Here is a 15,156-nt window from a genome sequence, read left to right on the forward strand (position 1 = left end):
TTAATTTTATTTATGATATATGTTTGAAAAGGGTTGTCACGTGAGCTTATTTTTATTACATAATTTGTAATTACAATCAAGAACAACTGCTTTTGGAGTCCATTTTCTACCGAAGACTGATGAACAATCTTCGCTCAAGGAATTGTGGTGCTAGGTAAATACATCTTTGACAAATGTCCAATAAGGATGCGGGTTCTTGCATTTTAGTTCTCGTGATTATGTGGATTTACTGGTAGGTGGTGTTCTTGTTGGGGTGTAGAGTATTCGATTGAAAAAAGAATGCATCCCCTGAAAAGGGATTTCTGAATGAGGCGAAACTCTACATTTTTTTAGCATCAGAACCAAGAAAATTTTCCCTTTTCACTCGTACATAGGGGTATAAACGAACCGAACACGTTCACGAACTTTTCGAGCCGATTCGAATAATATTTGGTTCGAATTCGAGCCGAACTCGAACATGTTCGAATATTTTTCGAATCGAACTCGAGCTAAAATTATATTGTTCGATTGTTCGCGAACTTTAGCACTATATTTAAAAAATAAATAAAATATTATTATATATATATATATATATATATAATATTATTACGTGTATATATATATAATATATAATATTACAATATATAATATATATAATATTCGAGTTCGAATCGAATTCGAACTCGAGTCTCAGTTCGAATCGAGTTCGAATCGAAAATAATAAAAGTTCGAGTTTCGAATCGGGCTTCGAATATGTTTATTCAAATTCGAGCTCGAACTCGAATACTGAAAATTTCATAAAATTCGATTCGTTTACAGCCCTACTCGTACCACTGAAATTTAAACAATCAAATGCAGTGAGGTAGGATTTTCTTCATCAGAGAAAAGCATAATTTGACAAATGTCCTGAGAAAATGGTCGCAAAACTTGTTATTTTACTACAATGCAGTGGACTGTGCTGTAAGAGTGGAGTTTACTGGTATCCAGTTGTGGGGATTTCGATCACGAAATGTGGAAGAATCTTTGAAGCCCCGAGAGTGTTTGATAGAAATTTCCGTGACGTGGAATCTCATGTATTTGATGAGAATGCAATACCATTAAACTAATTGATTTGCTACAACAAAACTAGGATGTGAATTGATAGTCCATTAATCGAGAAACATACATTTTTACTTATATTTGAGTAACTCGTTTAAGATCAAAAAGAATTTTTCAAACCATGTGGTTAACATTGAATTTCGGTAATTTTCTTTGTTCTGAAAATGTCAGATCAAAACTCTTATCACCGTGTATCTCAATTTCAACCAACTTTTTGCCATTTCGCAGTCTACTGAAAAGGTCTTTCTCTTCGCTTATCGGTCCACAAAATCTCGCAGACAGAGTTCCAAACGACTAAACATCAGATATTTATTGGGATGTGGGGTCTCTAAAGAAGGGATGATCTAGACCTTGCCGGGCTGTGAGGCGTTCAGATGGATCAAACTTGAGTAAGCCATGTAACAAGTTGACAAGTGAGGATCTTGTAGAATCAACATGCCTTGAGACAAGATTCTGCATTTTTAAGCAAACGAGTAAGAAATAAATAACGAGCAAGTTGTACGAAATATGGCCATTGACAATGTAGTGTCATTCTGTAACGAGATGATGTCGTTTATTTATTTTGAGAGAGGCTTTTTTTTAATATTCTTTGGCATGCCATAGGTGGTAGGTAGGTGTTGTTTACAGTTGAGCGAGTCCAGTAGAGGTTTCACCAGGTAAAACGGAATAAGAGAGAACATAGAACAAGAAAGAGACTTGCAACCTTCAGGTGGTCCAGCTTCTTTACCGCTCGAATGCTTTCCCTGGAAACTGCTCCTTCTGGCCAATTAAGCCTAGTTCGCTTGAATAAATTTTCAGTATTTCTGGCCATAATAGAATAAACAAAAAACCCTATAATCCTTTCTTTCATAAGGGGAGTTTCTTCTTTCTATAATAAAGAGGGGGCAGGGGTGGGCAGGGAGTAGAAATAATTACTGGTGTAGAATTTAGATGCACCTACATGGGAATCAAAGTACTTACACATTAAACTGCCCCCAAAAACTTGAGGAACAAAACTACCATCACCAAAAAACACTACAGATCACATAATCAAAGCGGCACCAGGAGGACTTACCTTGCTCTTCGTATCATATGCTCTGGAAGGGTTCCCAAAACCCTCTCCATCATAGCCAAATGCTCCAAGTTGTCATGAGTTTGAAAAAGTGTTTCGCCCTGAAAAAATTGTTCTTCAACCCTTTCAGTATTCCCAATGTTTATATATGTATATATGCTATATATATATATATGCATGTGTGAGCATGACTGAATCTGCAGATATCTTTCTATCTATGTGAGTGTATGAGATGCTGATTGAGAGGAGTCACTTGAAGAAGGAAAATAAGATCTAACCGAGCAAAGTTCTACAAGTATGCAACCAACACTCCACATATCACAAGGATATGTCCATCCTAAACCTGAAGTGAAAACCAGAACCAGAATAAGTTGGTATTCTCATACAGATGTCTAAAAAACTATTGCCACAACACAAGATAAAAAAGGATGCTTACAACCCCTAAAAGGCAAAAGAAGCATGTATTCTACAGCACCTTCAATTCATTTTTACATAATAAATAAATGAAAGATTTTTCGTCGATATTTAACGCCTGTAGTCTTAATCAAGTACAAGAAAGGGCACGATATAGAAAATGCCTCCAAATATTGAAACTCTCAACCGAATATTTATTGCCCTTGGTTCCTATGTTACATGCGAGTTTTGTATAAAATTGTAGCAGCATTCATCAACTGCTAGTGTCTTCCTTGTTTTTAAGGTTGTACTCAGAAAGGAGTGGCGTGAAAGAAAATCCTCGCACAATCCAACGTATCCATACCATGCATTAAAAGCAATACGGTTGAGAACTCAAAAAATTAAGCAATTCTTATCTTTCACCAATCAAGTATTAATCTCAGTACGTTCAAGGAATCACATACACCAAATATGAACGTACGATAAAGGCACATCCAAATCATTGAGGATTATAAAATAAAAAATGTAGATTGGGATAAGTATAAGTGCAGCTAATATCATCATGTTTCATCAACCGTATATTAAAAGGTTTATCCCACGTCTGTGTCAGGTTGAAACTATATAGCAATGAAAAAAATGATTCTCCTACATCTTCTAAATTTTCCTTTCCCTGACCAATATTACAAGTAATTAATGGCCTTGGCATACCCCAGAGCTGAAATCTAAAAGATTATTAACGGTTGGACACACAAATATGAAGTGAAAACCATGAGAAGAAAAGGTGGACATCTCTGACAATAATAACTAGTTACCTAGAATGACCTCAGGTGCCCTGTAATGCCTTGTCGAAACAATGGAGCTATGTATCCGATTATCATAAGCAGTACTGCCAAAGTCAATCAGCTTAATCGCACTTGACTTTGGCACGTACCTGAAATTTGTTTCATCTGATATCTTCTGTACATTCCAAAACTTTATAAGTGTGACGAAGTCCATGTCCATCAAGATATGGTTTTCAAACTATAGAGATATAAATACCTTGGAGACAGGAAGCGTCACAAATTCAGAAGATACGAGAAGTATATTTTCTGGCTTCAGATCAGTGTGGATTAACCGTAAATCATGCATATCTGTTTGAAATATTAATAACACGACACAGAAGTCCAAAAAGGACCATGTTAGACGTAGAATTAAGTGCCTGTGCGAACACAGAACAACCAATACAGATCTGAATAGTTTTATAAACCAGATGAATATGCAAAAAGCGATAAAGCAAGGCCAAGGACAATCCACACACATGATACAGATTCCAAAAGCTGGCGTCCAAACTCCCGAACAAGATCCACAGGAAAGGGGGAATATTTATTTCTCTTTAGAAAATCAAATAAACTTGGTCCAAGCTTCTCAAACACCTGAAGCCATTGAAATGCATTCAAAGGAAGCTTTCTGTCAATCTATCACATGGATATTCACATTTACCAATCAACTCAAGCCAACACAAGCAGCAAAGACATCCACAAAGCTCATACGTAATACACAAGACAGGCTCACGATCACATAATATGCAAAGGAAAAGAGATATAGAAAGGAATAGTGATATACTAAATTTTCTATGCGCAGATATGGTATTTTTATGGAGTTTGAATAGCTGAAGAAAACACAAGTGCCAACAATGAATTTTTACAGAGATACTTACTATACATATATGATTGCGATGATCAAACCAATCTAGCATCCTCACGCAGCTGCAAAATAAAGCAGTTGAAATAAATATAAAGAGAAGGTACAAATAACAAGCAGAAACTTGCTAACAGAAGCAACTCACTGTGAATCGCCTTTATCATTTTCCGTAAGTCGTTGAAGCACATCAATCTCGACCCTTGCTGCGTCACGATATTTCGCCGTGCTTTTGACTACTTTGATAGCCACATACTCCCGTATTTCCCGGTCCCAACATTCCAACACTCGACCAAATGTGCCTACAGCACTAGCAACTTGCTGATATGGTACAAGAACAAAGAAAATACATATCAGCAGGCACAATTGCACATGACCGCTAACCTTCACCCATCTTTCCAAGTATCTTATCTGTGCAATAGAAGGCAGAACAAGGTTCCAAAGATCAGCTTTGATAGATTGGACTGCTAAATTATTATCATCACTATATAAAGACGGATAGATACCAACAGGAAAAAAAAAACAAATAACTTCTTAGAATGGGAAACAGATGAATACCATGGAAACCTCTATTCAACAAATGCAAATTATTTCAATAAAGAATGACCTTTTGTTTTAAATAGCATCTGTTCATCTCTAAATCCATGCACTTTTGCTATGACGATTATTATAATGCAAAGAACTGTCATGTGATGAGCATCATTAAATTACATGTTATAATGAGATGTTATAAGGGACGTCAATAATGATTGAAAAAATAGATGACAGATGTAAAAAAAACCTAGCACCTGGATAGATAAATTTTCCCATTCTAAAAAAAACTGGAAGATAAATAGAATATATTTAGCAGGAACTGAGTCCTACTTTAACTTGTTCTGGACTTTGTAAATTAAATGCAACTCAAGTACAGTGTCAAGAATCCATCAAAAGAATGTGCGAAACGCAGTCCAACTTGGTGAAAGCATCTATATCGGGAATAATGACCCCGACCCGAACCCCCACCCCCAACAACAAAAAAGCTCAGCCTGTCAATGAAATCGTAGGAGACAACGCAATATAAACAAGAATTTCATGCCAAACTAGAAATTTCCAACTGAAATTCAAGCAGGCTTACATCTAGAAGTGAGATTTTCGCCAAGGATGAACACGTAATGCCCATCACGATCATCTTCTCTCTTTCGTGGCGTAAAATGGCGGTGCAGAAAAGGAGTAACACGGAGCTTTGCAGCATAATCCTGACCATCCCATCCGCCATTCTGCGAAACACAACCCAAAAACTCTCAATTATTGTCACAATTATAGAAGCAACCTAAACCCTAAATCACTTTCGACCAAAAAAATAAACTGGGCAACCACCTCCTGCTCATGCAATCTCGACGGGGCAATCCCTCCAGCTAAACGTCGCCGTTTCTTAAATCGCGATTCTCTTTCCTCCGCCATAAGTCCGCTCCTCTGATTCAGTACGGTAATACGAGCGTATCTATAGTAATTTCCAGAAATTGGATTTATATGCAATTCAAAAAACCCAAAAAAAAAAAACAAGAGGATGAAAATTATAAACAAGATACAGAAAATTTCATCTTTGCTAACTGACAGGATAATCAACTGATCTAGGGCAAAAAATTTGGGGGAGAAACGGAGGAGCAACGCAACGAGAAAGACACTCCGTTCTTGGAGATCCTACTGATTTTTGGAATTTTTTTTAATTTCACTGTTAATTATTAAATTTTAAATGTCACTAAATTCTATCCCCCCTTGGATTATATAGTTTTCTTCCTCAGAGTTCAAGTTTATTTAAATTTTCGTTTTTATTAGTTTTACTAATATATTTCTATTAATTAAAAATCTTTAAAAACATGACATCATTTTCAATAAAATAAATAAAATATGAAGTTGGTATATAAATTTATTTTTCCAATCATTTATTAATTTATATAAAAAACAGATAAATCTACATATCTGAAAATATAATATTTTCAAGCATATTTCAATATTCAAAATTATGTTGCACTTTTTTTTTATTAAAATGAGATTGGAGTTGATGGTTGATTCAAGACACGAGTATGTCTTTTTTAAGACGGTCTCACGATTCTTTATTTGTGAAACGGATAGTAATACTTTTAGCAAAAAAATAATATTTTTTTATGGATAATCTAAATAAGATATTTGTCTCATAAAATATGATCCGTGAGACATTCTCACACAAATTTTTAGCTCGAAAAAGAACTTGGACCATTAGATCGGCTTGTTCGTCGTATAAAACTGATAGATTGAGTTGACAGTATCCTCACCTGCCAGAACGGTGGGTAGCCTAATCTGACAAATGTTGTAATAAGAAACGTCATCGACTTGTTTCATGTCTGGTAGAATTTTCATAAACAAATTTTTTGGGAAAAAAAAATCAAGTGGACGTGCACTCCACCCGACCTCCACACGCAGCTATAATATACCAATCCCAGTGGTGGCAGTAAAGGGAAAAAAATGCAGTCTTTGCAGGAGAAGGCATCGGAATGGAGTGGGATTCAGACAAACGAAGCCTTCGCCATTGATGAGATAAATCTTTACGAGAAGCTTGGCCTCCAGACTTTCATCAATCTATCCACAAATTTCTATAACAAGTTTCACTCTCCCCTTTCAACATTAATTTGGCATTCATTTGCTGCTGCTGTTTGAGTATATTGGCCGGTGGAATTTCCTGATTGAGTTTTGAGTCTTTGGCTTACAAGATCCAAGTAAAGGTTCAGAGATGGACTTCTGTCAAGTTTATGGACTCTTGTTTAGAAGAGTGGGATTCAACTAATTTTGAGATTTAGTCCTTTGTTTTAGTTTTTAAGATCATGGTCTGCTCCGATCCCCTTGAGTTACAAGGATTTGATTATGCATATTTTTTCTTAATATACAAGAATCTTGGGAAGACATTATTTGATTACACAAATTTTCGTGCCTTAAGGAAAGAAAAGTGAACTTGAACTATATGTAGTCATGATAATTGGTGATTGACAAATTTAAGCATTTTATTACGTTATATGCTGTAGAGTTTATGATGACGAGGAAGACTGGTTTAAGTCAATTTTTGCAAACTCCAAAAAAGAAGATGCTATACAGAATCAATATGAATTCTTTGTGCAGAGAATGGGAGGGCCTCCTCTGTACTCCCAAAGAAGAGGTAATCAATTAGACCACGATTGTTATATCTTTAGCATCTTATATTATCGACAGAATCGATGCCGCCGAACTCCAGGCAGGACTCCAAAGTTCTATTTTTGCATGCGCTGAACCTATTGTTGATGATTAAGAGAAAAGAAAATTGGTTTCCTGTCTAAAAAGAACAAGATGGGGTATTGGACCATCATTATGTTGTTGAACAATGGATAGATAAAGCACAAATTGCTGCACTTCGACATCTAACTTTTGCCAAGCAGCCTTTGTGTTTCAAATTATTAGAATAACTCCCTGTTTCATATCTCAATCCATTCAATGAATGTCATTGCAATTTTAGTTTTATCAACCAAAAAACTTATGCTCATTCTGGTACCTCTGACAGATGCACATTTTGTGTGCATTTTTTTTCTAGATAGATTGCAAATTTTGAAATTTACTTGGCTTGAAACTTTTGCTACCTGTCTTTTGGAAGGACATCCCGCATTGATCGCACGTCAGACGTCACCGACCATTTCCTGTCACCCACCAAGCTGCTGAGAGGTGGCTGGATCACATGAAACAAGCATTAGATAGCACCACAGAAATTGATCAGAGCTCCAGAATAAAAATGATGGATTTCTTCAGGTACAAGTCTATCCACCATAATTTTTATTTTCATAAAGATTTCAATAATTTTAGCAATAAAAATCTACCTTCTTATTATCTCTAAATTATGTTTATATTCAGCTCGACCAAATGTACATATTTAGATGAAGGGTAAGTAGCATCTTCACGGGTAGAGAAGATAACCCACGAACTCAAGTTCAAAGGTTTTTTTTTATTTATATTTTAGGAAAATTATGCGTTAAAGTGAAGTTTGTTTCTTCATCGAGACTGCCTATGCTTTTCATCTATCGTGATTGCCTTTTAATTTTATTGATGGGGTGTATTGCATATTGTATGAAGATACGGAGCTTGCATCAATGTGCATTCATTGATCGTAAAGAAATTAAATGAGCAGAAGAAGTTTAGTTGTTTACAAGCATCCCTATTTATCTAATTTGTTTACACTCGAAATTGACTAGGTTAGCCCCGTTACATAAGGGGGTTGGGTTCCTAATTTCCCAACAGACCAAAAAATATTTGTTCAGCCTAAAAAATTTTGTCCAGTCAACTCCGCTAACTCGTGTTGACATATCTAATTACGTGTCTACAATATATTTTAAATATTAAACACACACATTATTAACAAACTAATTAAAAAAAATTAAAGATTTGGCCAATGCAGCGACCAAAGCAGACATAGATGTCTCGGCAAACCCTTTATAAGTCAGCAAAGAGCGTAGTGATGGGGATCAAGATCCTCTGCTACCCACAGCAGAGTGTGTTATACACTATTAAAAAGAATTTATTTTTAAAAAAAATTGATATTTTATATTTTAATTATTACAAAATCAAAATTATATTTTTTATATTAAAATATATTATTACTAATCTAATTTAAAGTTGCAATTTTATTTTTTGTTACAAATATATATCATGACGTCTCTCTTATTATTTTTTCTTTCATAATTTTTTCAACTCTTTTTTAAAAAAATGTTAACAAAAATTTAATTTTTTATTACAAATATGTGATTCCTAACTAACAAGAAAAAACGAAGATACATTCAATTTTTTTTAATATTATAGTTCTTTCATTAAAAAAAACTACTTTCTCTTTCTTTTTTTATTTTTTTTATTTTTTTTTAGAAAATTTGATTATTTCTTGTATCCCTAGCATAAGGTAAGCTCCGGAGTGGAGGCTTCTCATCACGATCAATGAGACCCAGTAAAACTTCTCGACACTAAAATTGTATGTGGGAGTTGTCAGAACTTTCTGAAGGTAAAAAGATTTTACATAGCAAGTGGGAGTATCGATTAAAACACGATGGTAGCAAGCGGTACAAAGAAATACTTGTTGTAAAATGTGAAAAGAAAGTCATTGGTTACACTGATATTTTCTCTCTGGTGGTAAAGTTAACTACTATCAGGACTGTACTTAGATTGATGGTAAAAGAAGATTTACATCTGGAACAATTAGATGTAAAGACGACATTTCTTCATGGTGAGCTAGATGAAGAAATGAATCAATCACAGGGATTTGAAGTACGAGTGAAAGAGAAAATGGTGTGCCAACTTCAGAAGAGCTTGTATGGTCTCAAACAAGCTCCAAGACAGTGGTACAAGAAGTTTGATGGTGTAATGAATAATGATGGTTTTCTGAGGTATCAGGCTGATCACTGTGTTATGTGAAGCTTGATGGTTATTATATCATACTACTGATATATGTAGATGAAATGTTGATAGCAGGAGCTTGTGTGGAGGAGATTGATAAACTCGAGAAAGAGTTATCAAAGGAATTTGCTTTGAAGGATTTGGGTGCTGCATAACAAATCCTTGGAATGAGGATCCTTAGAGATCGGGTGAATGGAGTCTTGAAGCTTGAGAAGATTCCTGGAAGCAAGAATCCAGCTGATATGCTCACGAAGGCTGTTATCATTGAAAAACTGAAGTTGTGTTTGACTTCAGTTGGTCTCCTGGACTAACAAAGGAGGTATGAGTTGCTGCATTGATGGTGTGAAGACATGATTGAAATCAAGTCTTCAAGTGGGAGAATTGTTAGGTGAGATTTATTAATGTGGTGGGGCCCACACATTAAATAAAATAATATAAATCACAGATCCCACATCGGTTTTTTAATAAAACGGAATGAAGGAATTAGTTATAAATAGAGCTCAATTCCTTCAGTTATTGTATCCCAAAATCAAAAGCTTTTCAGTTTTGATAAAAAGAGAGTGCATTGAAAAAAAAGAGTGTATTTTTTTTCTTGAGTGCGGGAATTTTCTTTTGTGAATTAGAGAAAATATTTTCTCGGTATACTCGGGGTTGGGATCGTGCGAGATATTGAGTGTATCGGTGTATACACTTGTTGTAATATTTCTTCCGGTTATAAAAGTTGCAGTACTCCGTGGCCGTAGCCTATTTTGAGTGAACCACGTAAATCTTTGTGTTCTTATTGGTTGTTTTATTCCGTATTATTTGGTATTATTATCATCGTAATCGACATCATTTCGAGGTAATTCCCAACATCTAAATCAATTTTTCTTATTATTTGATATATTTTTATATAAACATTTATAAACCTAAACACTTATGAGTTTTTTTAAAATATTTAGTTAAATTATTCTCCAATTTGTTCATCTCTATAAAACACTGATGACAATTTGTTAGCTTTAGTTTGTCAAAGATTTCATAATAGATTTTATTAATAAAACTTTCCAATCTCAATACATGACATACACTTTATAATACATATTACCTCAATTATTTGTTCATAAAACTTGAAATTGGTCAAAATATAGATTAATTGCTTGACAAGAAACAAATCATTTTTGGATATATTTTTTTTTAAATTATAACTATAAACAATGAGTTTTGTTTTTAACATAAATTCGAATACAAAGTGCTAAAACATAAATATGTCGATGGTTCTAGTTATTTAAATAAACAAGTAGGTTTATTGTGATACGATTTTACGAGTCTATTTCTGTGAGACAAGTCGATCCATGCATATAATAAAATGTAATACTTCTAACATAAAAGTTAATATTTTTTTACGAGCTCGACCATATTAGATATATGTCTAATAAAATTGAACGGTAATTAAGTTGATCATGATATTTTATTTCGAAATATATAATATAAAATGAGATAATGATAGATATGATATAAAAAATATTACTATAATAATAATTGATATCGAAGAAAAAAAGTTGAACAAGAAGAAACGTAGATAATGATAAAAAAATTCATGAGACTATCTTATAAATCAATGTCATGATATTGATATTATATCCGATTCAATTTGTAGAAAATATTATTTTTATGTTAAAATATTAATTTATATACATAAGAGTGAGTTTTCTAGGTTTTAAAAATTAAGCCAATTGTCAAACATCATCAAATAATAGTACACGCAATTCAACCTAAACATACGACATCCTTCTTTGCTTCTTCCCGCATTCCATTCTCTTCGTTTGAATTCATTTTCTTTTTCTCTTTTATGATTGTGATATTATGTTGAGGCTGTGGAAATGGTACCAGAATTGCTTGGCGACGCACCCAGTTAAGACCCAGGTGATTAGCTCCGGCTTGATTTGGGGAGTTGGTGATATTGCTGCTCAAACCGTCACTCAATCCACCTCCAGAAGAAGCTATGTGAGTATTTTTTTTGGGTCTTTTCTACATCGATTTTTGATCATATTTAATGGCTCTGGTTTTTATATATAGTTTTTTTTTTTTTTTTGAATTTTTTGAGTTAGGCGCAAATGGGTTGCGCCTAATTTTGTTTATCTGTTTGTATTTGTGTTTTCTTTTTCTAAAGTTGTTACGTGACCATATATATTTGTGTGCTAAATATGCGTCTGTGTTGTGTGTGCTTCGAGTAGATGGGGTGTGGATTTTTCATGGATGTTTGGGTGCGGATGGCATGGCGGTTGATAATCCTAGAATTTTCGTGATGGAACTTACATTTTATGAATGGATTGCCATGAAACCAATGTTTCCTCGCTGTATCCTGTTTCTTTTGTTGAAAAATGCTGGTAATTGAAAACCTCTTATTTCTCTGTCTGTCCCGCTGTGGTTTTATTGTTCAAAGGGCATTAAATATCTCTAGAAGATGAGTGAATCAAAGACTCATTCATTTGTTACATCTGCTAATGTGCTATGTTTATGTTTCTATAACTTTTGTGAACGTGTTGCACGTTTTCTTCACAAAATATGTGAAGTCCAATGTTATAATATGTGGATATGCATATCTATTAACTGTTCGGTCTCATACGCTCATATCTCTCGAGAATCCTTAATGCAAACTTTTTCTGGCAGAGAAGTGAGATGTTAATACTGGAAGGAGGGTAAGATATTAATGGTTTGATCCTTCTTTAGTTGAGGAGGAGGACTTTCTTTGCTCTCCCAATCTCTTATTGATTGGCAAATGGTTTTTGGTCTATTTTCCCAAAGTGACATGAATTTTCCACATGAGCGTTAGTCTTATACTTCTAATTGATTTAATCGAGTTTCCGTCTTGCTGAAAAGAATAAATGTCCTCGTGTTCATTTTGAACCTATTACACATTTTCTTCCGATCATGAAGAATGTTTATGCAATCTGTTGGTTAGCTTTCTTTAAGGCTGTGCTGTTTATATATATACTTGTATATAACTTTGAATGGAACAAATGCATGATGGTTATGCAGTTGTGTGCAAAGCTGTTATCCATGAATATTGAATGATTAGACTTTAGAATTGTTCTCATATTTATGTTTTTTCTTAAAAGATGGAGAAAGATATGACCAGTCTCACAATGGTAAGTTTTCTTTGGCTATTTTGGAATTAGATTGTGTTTTATCCTTTAAGCATTAGATATTACAAAATGTTGCACTAGCATTCTTTATTCCTTTTCCCTGGTGTTTCTAATACTTGTTGAAAATGAAACTGCCACCAAGCCCTCGCGTGCATGAAACCTGCCAAAATGAACATGAAATGAACGTTTTCTTCTTCTTCTTCTTCTTCTTCCTGCTCATACGTCTGGTAGTCATACACAGCTTTGGCAATTTGTGTACCTGTTACTCTGAGAAGCTTCACAGCTTGATTTCACATCACCTAATAGCGATACCCATTGTTTCCTCTGCAGGATGAAGACAAAGAATTAAAGATCAATTGGAGAAGGGTTGCTACTACGAGTTTGTTTGGGCTTGGATTTGTTGGCCCAGTTGGGCATTTCTGGTTAGTTTTCTGTTGAGCTAGGACTTTAAGAAGAAACCCTCGTTTTCTATGCTCAAAGGTCCTATTAAATTAAATATGAACGCTGCCGCTTTTAAGTTACACCAGTGTTTAAATTTGAAAATGGACAAGTAGGTAACCGGGTTGTCTCCCGTAGCTTTGCTCATACGCTTGATGGCCAGATTGAAATTGACAAAGGAGAAGATTTTGAAAAATTCTTGCTCAGTAATATCTAAGACAAGGTCGCGGTGATGAAGCAATGGTGCATTATTTGATAGTATCGTACTGTCTTCTCTAACATGGTGCTATGAATGTCAGGAAATTCTCATGATGATAATAGTAATTATTTACTAATATTGTTGAAAACGTCAAGAGTTCAGACTGTGAGAAACTTCATGAACACTGAATGCTGTTGAAATCCAAAAAAATATTTTGAAATCAGATTTGATATAACTAAGGTTAAGATTTTGTTATAGGAAATGTTTTAAACTAGTCACAAGATAGTTTTACCTATATAAAGAGTAAGATGAATAAAGTTTTAGCCCCTTAGGCATTGTGTCATGGATTTATATCTTCACTGATGAATTGTGTGGCGGATGTGTGCATTCACTGTCGAATGATTTAAATTCTCTGTTGTTTTGTGTTGTGTTCACTTCTCATCGCATTTCTGTTATTTAAGAGTAAGATTAATAAAAGCTTGAGCCCTTTAAACATTGTGTCATGGATAAGAAACAATGGTGCTTGAGACTTCTAGTAATGTTTGATTTTTATCATTACACACGTACATGCAGTACAGTTCTCAATATTTCTTCCACACAGGTACGAAGGGCTGGACCGTTTCATTAGATTAAGGCTACAACTACGTCCAAATTCCTTCCGTTTTGTCGGCACAAAAGTAGCAGTCGATGGCATAATCTTTGGGCCCTTGGATTTACTTGTTTTTTTCACTTACATGGGTTTTTCCACGGGTAAAAGTGCCACTCAGGTCAAACAAGATGTTAAGAGAGACTTTCTCCCGGCCTTGATTTTAGAGGGAGGCATCTGGCCAATTGTTCAAGTTGCCAATTTTCGATTCGTTCCTGTTCGTTATCAACTCCTTTATGTCAATTTTTTCTGTTTATTGGATAGCTGCTTTCTTTCGTGGATTGAGCAACAAGAAGATGCCCCTTGGAAGCAGTGGTTCAAATCATTGCTTCCTTTGGAAGAAGAAAAACAAAAAGGCGGGTGATCGGTAATTACTTGTTCATTGTTTCAATTGGTTTCGTCTTCTGGGATCATTTTTCGAACTGTCATCAACGACAAGAATACGTGTGAAACCTTGAGTTGTGCTCCGGAAATGAACGTTTTGTGATTGTAGAGTTGGCTTCAATATACTGCTACAGAGGAGAGGATGGCATGTGTTCATTTTTTGCATTTTATAGGCTTTGCTATTTTCACGAGAAGCGCGTTTCCCTTATGTTTGCGAGTCATCACTCTTGTGCTGTTGCACGCGAAATATTAATCCAACGATCAAGAGTCATTTACTCTTTGTTTCGGGGAAAAAAAATCATTTACTCATTGATAATTAGATTATCATTTGAAATTAGATTCTTTTTTAGTTTCCTCTCGATTGTTTCTTTTCACTATGCTTTTCTTCTTCACTGAAATTCTTGTAAACAAAAAGAATAATAATTTTTAAATAACAAATACTTTTTGATTGAATCTTCAATTATTTCGTGACAAAGGATAGAAGTTGCAATTTAAAAAATTTTAAATAAGTTTAATTTTAAGTATTTTTAATAAAAAGTCCAAACAATTTAAATGTTTCGGTAAATATTAAAAAATGTTTTTGTTTGTCAATTTGACATATTGTTATAGTATGATAATATAATAGAAAATGACCAAAATTATGAAGGGTAGGTCTTTTCTTTAACGGTTTTATGAATTTTTATTTGTGAAACGGTCTCACAGATTTTAATTTGTGAAACGAGTCAACTTTATCAATATTCACAATAAAATT

At 34.3% G+C, this 15,156-nt stretch overlaps 2 protein-coding genes and 1 pseudogene across 4 annotated transcripts; 2 read left to right on the forward strand and 1 right to left on the reverse strand.

Annotated features, from left to right (window-relative positions):
* Positions 1 to 1,105: 1,105 nt before the first annotated feature.
* On the reverse strand, positions 1,106 to 5,929 carry LOC140815903 (serine/threonine-protein kinase AFC3-like). Of its 3 annotated transcripts, XM_073174930.1 has the most exons (12): positions 5,555 to 5,927; positions 5,313 to 5,454; positions 4,583 to 4,609; positions 4,347 to 4,500; positions 4,218 to 4,266; positions 3,819 to 3,933; positions 3,560 to 3,651; positions 3,334 to 3,478; positions 2,407 to 2,471; positions 2,132 to 2,229; positions 1,781 to 1,880; positions 1,106 to 1,530 (listed from the first exon to the last, which is right to left on the reverse strand). In XM_073174930.1, exons 1-12 carry the CDS (start codon positions 5,636 to 5,638, stop codon positions 1,387 to 1,389), a joined length of 1,215 nt encoding a protein of 404 aa, XP_073031031.1. In that variant the 5' UTR covers positions 5,639 to 5,927; the 3' UTR covers positions 1,106 to 1,386. The 3 variants fall into 3 exon arrangements, with proteins under 3 accessions (XP_073031031.1, XP_073031030.1, XP_073031032.1); XM_073174929.1 differs by having other exon boundaries at positions 4,347 to 4,609; XM_073174931.1 differs by lacking the exon at positions 1,781 to 1,880 and having other exon boundaries at positions 4,347 to 4,609; positions 5,555 to 5,929.
* A 531-nt stretch (positions 5,930 to 6,460) lies between these two features.
* Positions 6,461 to 8,840, forward strand: LOC140816911 (group 2 truncated hemoglobin 3-2-like; annotated as a pseudogene).
* Positions 8,841 to 11,322: 2,482 nt separating this feature from the next.
* On the forward strand, positions 11,323 to 14,626 carry LOC140817089 (uncharacterized). The gene is made up of 3 exons (XM_073176672.1): positions 11,323 to 11,596; positions 13,069 to 13,160; positions 13,977 to 14,626. The coding sequence occupies exons 1-3, from the start codon at positions 11,456 to 11,458 to the stop codon at positions 14,383 to 14,385; spliced, it is 642 nt and encodes a 213-aa protein (XP_073032773.1). The 5' UTR covers positions 11,323 to 11,455; the 3' UTR covers positions 14,386 to 14,626.
* The last annotated feature ends 530 nt before the right edge of the window (positions 14,627 to 15,156 follow it).

This window comes from Primulina eburnea, chromosome 16 (genome assembly GCF_022965805.1).
Source record: "Primulina eburnea isolate SZY01 chromosome 16, ASM2296580v1, whole genome shotgun sequence".
Lineage (NCBI taxonomy): Eukaryota > Viridiplantae > Streptophyta > Magnoliopsida > Lamiales > Gesneriaceae > Primulina > Primulina eburnea.

What these genes read in the sequence shown, in the direction of transcription:
- LOC140815903 (XM_073174929.1), bottom strand. An exon ending in ATCGCAATCATATATGTATA is followed by an intron (nt 3,934 to 4,217) that starts GTAAGTATCTCT and finishes CAATGGCTTCAG; the next exon opens with GTGTTTGAGAAGCTTGGACC. An exon ending in TGACGCTTCCTGTCTCCAAG is followed by an intron (nt 3,479 to 3,559) that starts GTATTTATATCT and finishes TGGAATGTACAG; the next exon opens with AAGATATCAGATGAAACAAA.
- LOC140817089 (XM_073176672.1), top strand. Translation starts at nt 11,456, where the DNA reads ATGTTGAGGCTGTGGAAATGGTACCAGAATTGCTTGGCGACGCACCCA. An exon ending in CCACCTCCAGAAGAAGCTAT is followed by an intron (nt 11,597 to 13,068) that starts GTGAGTATTTTT and finishes TTTCCTCTGCAG; the next exon opens with GATGAAGACAAAGAATTAAA. An exon ending in GGCCCAGTTGGGCATTTCTG is followed by an intron (nt 13,161 to 13,976) that starts GTTAGTTTTCTG and finishes TCTTCCACACAG; the next exon opens with GTACGAAGGGCTGGACCGTT.